At 39.6% G+C, this 10306-nt stretch overlaps 1 protein-coding gene across 2 annotated transcripts in view; it reads left to right on the top strand.

Annotated features, from left to right (window-relative positions):
* The first annotated feature begins 575 nt into the window (after window positions 1-575).
* The window catches only part of KdelR (ER lumen protein-retaining receptor), a 140198-nt gene continuing 130467 nt past the window's right edge, over window positions 576-10306 (top strand). The window contains exon 1 of one of the 2 annotated variants that reach the window (XR_011392395.1): window positions 576-757. Coding sequence is in view for 1 of the 2 variants with exons in the window: in XM_070088539.1 (XP_069944640.1) it covers window positions 667-757 (91 nt within the window). In the remaining variant the exon portion in view is untranslated. The remainder of the gene's footprint in view (window positions 758-10306) is intronic. The other variant, XM_070088539.1, reaches the window with a different exon arrangement.

Raw genomic sequence — 10306 nt, 5'->3', positions numbered from 1 at the left:
AACTATCAAAATGCTAATATTAAATATAAAATTATGATATGGGTGTAAAAAGTTGATATTTGTTAGTTGTTGACATGGCAGAGCCACGACAGAGGAAAACTGAACTTTTGTGACGTTTCTTGAGATGAAGATAACACGCTGCCTTAAAAAAAAAAAAACCTTTTGTCTTGTTGATATGAATGGTAGAGATATGTGTTTTGGGAGTAATATAGTTTAAATGCTAAGATATTTAATGTATTAAATCCTAGTTCAATTTATTGCAAATAAAATAAATGTTACAACATTTGATTAGTCTTATATAGATGATATAAAGTGTCAGTCTTGAGTTATATGCTAATAAATTTATGATGTTTTGTAATATTGACTTTTTAATACTATATATCTTTGTTTGTGAGAAATGCTTTGCATAAAAAAATGGTTTTCTATTACACATGTATTTGTATCCTTTTTTATCTGTATTATAAACGTTTCACAACTGTAATCAAATAATATGTTACTCTGACTACTGTAAATCCTATGTATGATTAATAGAAGAAATATTTTATTTTGTTTTTAGTTGAGAGATGAGTGTTCCTAGGGTGGTGGTGCCATCTGTTGAGGCGGCGGTGAACTAGTGTATAGCAGCCACGTCACTCATACTCACTTTGTTTCTCACCACTCGTCAAAATGAACATTTTTAGGTTGGCAGGGGATCTCTCCCATCTTTTGGCAATTATTATATTGCTCTTGAAGATCTGGTCGAGTCGGTCGTGCGCAGGTGAGTGTCATACATGTGTTATTGAGTGTGTACTTAGAGTAAGTTAAGTGATGGTCCCGGTGTGTTTATCACTGTTGATGACCCGACCAGCTGACGTTTGACACACCTCAACATTAATAATGATAATATCTTTATTACTACAAGTACATGTACAAGGTATACACTCCTAGTTGACATCAGTGACATACTACTATATTGAAAGCCGCTTGTTATGTTGAGCATTTTGGGCAAATTAGGTCAGTTTTGTCCCAGGATGTGACCCACACCAGTCGACTAACACCCAGGATGTGACCCACACCAGTCGACCAACACCCAGGATGTGACCCACACCAGTCGACTAACACCCAGGATGTGACCCACACCAGTCGACTAACACCCAGGATGTGACCCACACCAGTCGACTAACACCCAGGATGTGACCCACACCAGTCGACTAACACCCAGGATGTGACCCACACCAGTCGACTAACACCCAGGATGTGACCCACACCAGTCGACTAACACCCAGGATGTGACCCACACCAGTCGACTAACACCCAGGATGTGACCCACACCAGTCGACTAACACCCAGGATGTGACCCACACCAGTCGACTAACACCCAGGATGCGACCCACACCAGTCGACTAACACCCAGGATGCGACCCACACCAGTCGACTAACACCCAGGATGCGACCCACACCAGTCGACTAACACCCAGGATGCGACCCACACCAGTCGACTAACACCCAGGATGCGACCCACACCAGTCGACTAACACCCAGGATGCGACCCACACCAGTCGACTAACACCCAGGATGCGACCCACACCAGTCGACTAACACCCAGGATGCGACCCACACCAGTCGACTAACACCCAGGATGCGACCCACACCAGTCGACTAACACCCAGGATGCGACCCACACCAGTCGACTAACACCCAGGATGCGACCCACACCAGTCCACTAACACCCAGGATGCGACCCACACCAGTCCACTAACACCCAGGATGCGACCCACACCAGTCCACTAACACCCAGGATGCGACCCACACCAGTCCACTAACACCCAGGATGCGACCCACACCAGTCCACTAACACCCACAGGGATGTTAGGAAGTATTTCTTCAGCCACAGAGTAGTCAGTAAGTGGAATAGTTTGGGAAGCGATGTAGTGGAGGCAGGATCCATACATAGCTTTAAGCAGAGGTATGATAAAGCTCACGGCTCGGGGAGAGTGACCTAGTAGCGATCAGTGAAGAGGCGGGGCCAGGAGCTCGGACTCGACCCCCGCAACCTCAACTAGGTGAGTACAACTAGGTGAGTACCCAGGTACACATTATACTGATGGGTGAAAAGGGACAGCAGGTGTCTTATGGAAACACGTCCCTAACCCCTACATCTTCATACCATTATAATAATGTCATCAAAGAGCCATTACAGCATTCAGACATGATTTTCTTTGTAAAATATCCTGATAAATTTCTGCACTTCCTTAAATATTACACAGTCAATCCTCCACACTATCACCTGTATAAATAATAGTGTGGAAAAGGAAACTTGTGTACAGTTCAGAACATTTATTAACCCCTTCAGGGTCCAAGGCCCAAATCTGAAGTGGTGCCCCAGTGTCCAAGAATTTTCCAAAAAAATTTGTTATTTTTTCTTATGAAATGGTAGAGAATCTTTTTGTGAAGGTAATAAAACAAAAAGTATGAAATTTGATGGAAAATTGACGAAATTATGCTCTCGCGAATTTTGATGCATCAGCGATATTTACGAATCGGCGATTTTGCCGACTTTGACTCCCATTTTAGGCCAATTACATTATTCCAGTCAACCAAATTCTTAGCTATTTCACTAGTATTACTTCTATTCTATCGATTGAGCACAAGAAATCGCCAAGTCAACTGTTTCAACTACAAATTAAAGTGATCGGAAATTGTTAATTTGGCCAATTTAACACAAAGTTCAAAATATTCCAATTTCAAAATAGGTCCAGAATAAACAATGTAGGTATTCCTTGAACTAAACTAACATTTCCTCTGTTCATTAGTTACGTTTTGAGGCTTTACAAATAAATTCCATTTTGATTTTTTATTCACAATGAATTTTTATTCACACCAAAAAATAGAAGATTTACTGTTATGCAATACTGTAATAATTGTATAAATATCATCACCATATTTGTGAATGCATATTAGACCCACCAGCTGACGTGTATTAGACGTGTGAGGTCGTTTGTTTACTCTTGAATATCGGCAAAAATTTAACATTTCTGCTACTTTGAGCTCAGTTTCAAGCCATTTCCAGTGCTAAAACCAATCAAAATCATCTCTATTTCTGTAATATGTCTTCCATTCTATCAAATGAGACCAAGAAATCACAAATAGAACTATAAAAAAACATACGAAAAAACACTGCAAAGTCGCTGTTTTAATCGAAAAATCACGATTTCATTTTTTTTCTCTCATACACAGCGTGCTGCAGGATATGTTTTATGTGGTGCACACATACATAGATGTATTCTCTCATATCTAGGCCCAAATGTACCACTCACAGTTTATCAGAGTGAGCTGAGCTCATGACGTAGATCTATGGTTTGGACCCTGAATGTAAAGCTGTAGATCTATGGGACAGACCCTCAAAGGGTTAAAGAAAACTTTTCGCCAAGACTGCTATCGATCTTAGTCTCTTTCTGCTATTTTAATCACTCTACCATTTACAAACAATCTGTATAAATTCCACTTGCAAATATTAATCATAAACCTTGTTAATGTAAAGACAATGATGAGGTACAGTAATAACATAAGCACTGTAGTATGAATCTTAAGTTCGAAGTGATAATTCACTGATTACATGAAAACTTCCCAGCACTACAGTGTGCCTGCTGGCACGTGTAGTAGTAGAGGTGACTTGCTGTCAGGGATCTGTGGTTGAATTTTAAAGATTCTTTAGAATAGTTTAGCCGAGTTTGGCCTGTATAATTGTCTACAATGGAAATTGATGCTTAAGGTATTTTTGGCTGTAGTGGTTTGGCTCCTTAATCACTGATTAGGAATTGTTCCATTTTTAGTGGCTGGTGGTGTTTGTGTTGTACACACAAATTTTTTAAGTTGTAACTAATGCTTGCATAAATGTGTTCATTCAGACGTGTTCCAAGGTTTTGCGTGATTTATTGTTGACATAACTTTCATCGTGGCCTCTGGATTGAAAATCTGAACAAAATCTTGCCTATTTCTAATTTTTCCCTTTGGTCCTGGTGAGGTCTTTAATGGATATGCTGATTTCTGTGACTAGTGTTCTCTTTTGCTTTGAAGACATTCAGTGCAACACGGAGTGTTGAGAAGGATTTTAAATGTGTTCACTGCATTGAGAAATGATGTAAAGGGCTTGTTTCTTGAAGTCTTTGATGAAGGGAAGTAGTACATAGAGCTTTGTGAGAGTTTGGTATATGTTCTATTCCTTATCAAGAAACTGGAGCTGCAAATGCAATATGCTCTCAAGAAAAGGCTGACGATGCTGCATTCAGTCTTTGTATATAGATCCTCTGACTTTTGATCAATGTGACTTGGGTCCATCTGCACATACGACTGAAAAATATTCACTATAACGAGGATATGCTTGGTGAAATTAGGCAGAAAATTGTGAAACTTGCAGAAATTTTTGAATTAGAATACCAAGTGGAAGATACCTTTGATATAACTTTGAAGAGTTTCAAGAGTTTTGCTATCGGAGCCTGGCCATGGGTCAGGCTCGTATGTGAAAGTTATTAAAGATTGACTCAAAGGCATTAACCCTTTCAGGGTTGGTGCCGTACTAGTACTCATAAATTCTAGCGCCTTCAAATCTAGCGAGAGAAAGCTGGTAGGCCTACGTATGAAAGAATGGGTCTCTGTGGTCAGTGTGTGCAGTATAAAAAAAATCCTGCAGCACACAGTGCATAATGAGAAAAAAAACTCTGACTGTGTTTTTGGTTTAAAATGGCGACTTTGCAGTGTATTTTCGTATGCTATTTATGGTTGTATTCTAGTTTTCCTGCTCTCATTTTTATAGAATGGAAGACATATTATGGAAATTAAGATGATTTTTATTGGTTTCACAATGAACAGTACCTTGAAATTGAGTTCAAAGTAGCAGAAATGTTCGATTTTTGCCAAAGTTCAAAAGTAAATAAATCAACCCATGTGTCCAATACACATCAACTGGTGAGTCTAATATTTTTTCACAAGTGCGCTGATATTATTTATACCATTTCTAAACCATTTCTACACTAATGCAGTAGTCTGCATAACAGTAAATCTTCTAATTTTCGTGAGAAAAAAATTCAAAGTGGAAAACAAAAGAAATGGTAAGAGAGGCCTGGGGACATGACTAATGAACAGAGGAAATGTTATTTTAGTGCCAGGAATGTCTCTTGTTTATTCTGGACCCTATTTGGAAATTGGCATCTTTTGAAATTTGGATAGTTGTAATCGGTAAATGGGTGGTTTCTCTTACTCATTCGATAGAAAAAATGGAGTTCTAGTGAAATAGTTATGATTTTTGTCGACTGGTACATTGGACTTGGCCGAAAATAGGGCTCAAAATGGGCGAAATCGCCGATGCGTAAACATAATTGAGATCGCTAACTTCGCGAGAGCATAATTCCATAAGCTTTCCATCAAATTTCATACTTTTGGTGTCATTATGATCGGGAAAAGATTATCATTTCATACCCTGAGAAAAAGTTTAGGAGAGGGCCTTCCGACCCTGAAAGGGTTAACCAATGAAGATTTACTCAAACTAGAACAAGAAAGAGTTGCAGAGGAGGAAAGAAGAGAAAGAAAAGGAGAAGCAGTAGTACATAGTTCAGTGTAAAGGGGTCGGCAAGAGTGTTTTTTCTAATGCATTGAACCCTTTTGCCGATTTGGAAAGCGTGGACCAGAATGCCGAAAGATTTGCTAAGTAGATCAACTAATTCAGGTTGCCTTAAAATGCTATACTCAGATCTGTGAAGATAAAAAGAAGCAAACAGTCCAGACAGTTCAACATCATCTTCAAACGTGAGACTCCACCCACAATCCCCGGCCCCTCATCCTTTGGCCCTTCAATGCACAGAGATGATGGCTGTGATGACCCACCCACACCAACAAGTACAAGTACATGTACACTGAAGGAATAAAGTTCAAATGATGAAAATTTTGATTAAATGTCTGATTTTTTGTTCATGTACTATTTCACTTTTTAAATTGCATTAATTTATTTTTTCAGTTTTATTTTTAACCCGTAAACGGTCCAAACGTATATATACGTTCACTACCGTACTGCCCCAACTTTTTTGAGAAAAAAAAAACTGTTGTTTTTTAATAGGAAAAAAGAGCATGTGGTACCCAGGCATCCCCAATTATTTTAATATGGTGCACAGTGAGTGCTCACACCCATTCTCACATGTCTAGGCGACTCAGGCTTATCGTGGCAATGTTAAATGTAAGACACATAAAACGTATATATACGTTTGGGGCACTAGCGGTAAAAACGTATATATACGTTTGGACCGTTTACAGGTTAAAAGAACACAAGTGAAACTAATGTGAAATTTTACTGTGGCAACGTTTCACTTTCCAGGAGCTTTATAAAGCCATATCCTTTACTACAGTAAACCAAATGCACTGTAACCCTTATCTTTTTATTACCACAAAATACTTTAAAATGATAGAATACACAGAAACTAAACAATGTTTTTTTTTTTTTAATAAAATAGAAAATAATGATAAATATACTTGCTGTACTGTGTTAAAATCATAAAAAAGACTAAGAAGGTAAAAGGCAATGTTGGAGTAATGAGCAACAAGAAAATTGATAGGCCTAGCCTAGGCTACATTCCATACAGCCTATGAATGATACAAGTAAGGAACATCAGTTTGTGAGTAATGAAACTTAAGGTAATCGATCAATCAATCAAGTTTATTCTCTATAAGGATTACAATGCGGGGTTTACAGATTTTGGATATTGTGTGGTTTACATGTTTTAAAATAATTACAGAGGGGGCCACTAGGACACCTAGCATGGCTATGCATTTCGGGCAGACTTAGATTAATTCTAAACTTTAAATTATTACAGATTATGGTAGTAAGGCTAAGTGACTATATTATAGTTTGTGAGTTTAGCAATGTGAATGCTTTTGTTTTGGCACAATACATAGCGTCATATATATATTGGAGTATCTTAGGCAAGCTTATGACTAGTTCGGATTCATTATTTTAAGATTAAGATTCGTATTTCTGTGTTTATAGTTAATGGGTGAGTGGGTGTAAGTGTGATCCACCAGGTGGTTTACATGTAGTTAGTTGACGGGGTGTATCAGGGAGATAAGATGTTTTCTAACAGTAGTTGTGAAAGTGATGAATGTGTCTGCAGTTCTACAGATTTTAGGTAAGGTGTTCCAGATTTTAGGCCCTTTGACACACATTGAATTTTTGTAAAGGCTTAGTCGGACACGGGGAATGTCAGAGATGTTTGTGTCTGGTGTTATGCCTGTGGGTCCTGTCACAACTGTCAAGCATTTTAGGTCAAGGTTAATATTGGAATTTAAGGTCCTGTAGATGTAGATTGCACAGTAGTAAGTGTGGATGTTCTGAACAGGGAGTAAGTTTAGATCTATGAAGAGTTGGGGGGGGGGGTGTTGCCAGAGATGGGATTTAGTGATTATTCTTACTGCGGCTTTTTGTTGGGTTATTATTGGCTTTAGATGTGTTCCTGCAGTTGATCCCCAAGCACAAATAGCATAGGTGAGGTATGGATAAATGAGTGAATGGTATAGTGTGAGAAGGGCAGTTTGCGGCACGTAATATCATATCTTGGAGAGGATCCCCACCATTTTGGATACTTTTTTTGTTATGTGTTGGATATGGGTGTTGAAATTTAGGTTGTTGTCGAGGGATAGACCTAGGAATTTGCCCTTATTATGTCTGGCAATTAGTGTTGTTTATTTTAATATTAAGTTGTGCAACACCTGCTCTGCTACCAAACATAATGTAGTAGGTTTTGTCAGTGTTAAGTGTAAGTTTATTGGCTGTCATCCAAGTCAGAATTTTGAGCAGCTCCTTGTTGACAATGGTGTTGAGGGTGGCAAGATTAGGGTGGGAAATAACACAAGTTATGTCGTCAGCCAAGAGAATGGGTTTCAGGTGTTGGGATACGTTTGGAAGATCATTAACCCTTTGACTGTTTCAGGCCCCTCTCTGAAACTGTCATTCTATGTCACCAAATATTTGAAAAAAAAAAAAATTTCTTATGAAAATGTTAGGAATATTTTTAGTAGTGTTTTAAGCCTAAAAAAAAATTTTTGCCTTCAGTACTTACCGAGATATAGAGCCGCAAAGTTTGCAGAAAATGAAGTGCGTACGGCAACAGCGGCGACTGCCGCCCACCCGGTATTCTTTTATTTACTCTAATTCAAAGGTTTCTTGCATTTTTCAATATTTTTCTGTTCCAGGTAACTTATGTGGCCTGTGAGACCAATGTAAGGTGCATTCTTCAAATATACACTCATTGTTTACAACACAATAACAGAAACTTTATCACTATTAGTTTGTGTATACACCTTGTTTACACAAACAATACAAAACAATGTTTATTACTATTGTTCCATAATATATATACATATGTACAGTCACTAAACACGTTCCTAGAACTGCTGCAGCTTGTGGAACTCTTTGAAACATGGGTATATGCAGAGGGGCACTTCACACTCCTCACACATAAAACGAGCGTCTGTGTGTTTGTGGGCGTTTTGTGGTATGCATACATACATAACACCTCTTCTGAGCATTTTTCTTGGCAGTAGTAGGAGGCAGTTGTATGGGGTAGTGATCACCAGGCCTCATACGAGATGACGTCTGTGGGCGCTGGTCTATTGCAGGAGTTGCTCCTTGGTACTTTGCAATTATTTGTCTGATTACTGACAGGCAAAATTCACCATATTTTGGTGTTTTGTTGGTCTTCAACTTGTATATGTTATAAGCATTTAGCATAGAGATATCAACAAGATGGAAAAAAAGTTTCATATACCACTTATAACTCTTGCGTACACAGTCTGCAAACCCAATCTGCATGTCACATTTGTCCACTAAGCGCATATTGAGGTTGTAGTCCATGACAGCTGCAGGCTTTAGAATGGGTTCATTGGTGTCTCTGTTGTCCCTGCCACTGGGTACCATTTCGTTTCTGTGAACTGATGTCAACAATGTGACATCACATTTGTCATGCCACCGAAATGCCATGATGTCATTGGCAGCAAAGGCTTGCACCTCACCTCTGCGAGTGCCAGCGTTGAACCTTGGCATATGTTTACGATTACCACGCACTGTGCCACACACGTCTGTCAAGTTCACTCGCAAGAAATCACTGAGTAAGGGGCTTGTGTACCAGTTATCAGTAAATAACATATGCCCCTTACCAAGATATGGTTGCATCATTGTTCGAACCACATCACCAGAGATACCCAATAACTTCATGGTATCTCTCAAAGTATTACTGCCAGTGTACACAATGATATCCAAAACTAGACCACTTTTGCAATCACACAGTACAAATAGCTTTATACCAAAGCGTTTCCTCTTGCTTGGTATATATTGCTTGAATGAGAGTCTTCCTTTGAATAAAATCAAGGACTCATCAATAACAAGCTTCCTGGAGGGATAAAAATACATGCAGCACTTTTGTTTCAGGTACATAAACACATTTCTTATCTTATATAACCTGTTGCTTCTGTCAGGCCTGGTTTTGTCTGAAAAGTGTAACATACGTAACAGTATCAGGAAAAGATTGACACCTACAATGTCACTAAAACCTGGAGTTGAAATCAGGCGTTCTGTTGCCCAGTATGTGGTGACAGTGTGCTTATACACATGTGGCATAAGCATTATTGTGGCAAAAAACAGGTACATCTCTGCCACAGTTGTCTCCTTCCACTTGTGTAGCCGTGATTTTGGTGAGAGAATTGCATTTGCCATGGTGTAATCACAGTATGTGTTTGTTTCCCTGACAATGATGTCCATCAGGTGTTCATCGAAGAATAGCTCAAAGCAGTCCAGTTCACTGGCATTGTTCCCAAGTGGACAAGATGGCTTTATTCCACTTTGTGTTTCATCAAAGTCATGGGGACTGGGAACAAACTCGTCACCGTCCTGCCAATCCCAGATGCGGTCTGCTGGTGGGGTCTGGATATTGTACCGTGGTTGTGGTTGTGCAGGTTGTGGTTGTGCAGGTTGTGGTTGTGCAGGTTGTGGTGGTGCAGGTCGTGGGAGTGTGGGGTAGGGTGAGGCTGGTTGTTGTGCTTAGTCAGCAGCGTGGGTAGTAGCGTGGCCCGCTGATGGTGCCACATGGGCCGTGCCACCCTCACTATCACCACCACTGCCTCCTCCCTCACTGTCACCATTCATACCCATTGTTACAATATCGTCATCTTCACTATCAGGTCGTGGTGTAGGGCCACGGGTTGTGCTCCCAGAGTTTCTCCTTCCCCTTGGAACAACATATGAAACACTACCAGACTGCATGCTACGTAGTACATACTGCCGCTTCAC

The sequence above is a fragment of the Cherax quadricarinatus genome, chromosome 2, assembly GCF_038502225.1.
Source record: "Cherax quadricarinatus isolate ZL_2023a chromosome 2, ASM3850222v1, whole genome shotgun sequence".
NCBI classification, from domain to species: Eukaryota; Metazoa; Arthropoda; class Malacostraca; order Decapoda; family Parastacidae; genus Cherax; species Cherax quadricarinatus.
This window is presented reverse-complemented; position numbering and strand designations above follow the sequence as displayed.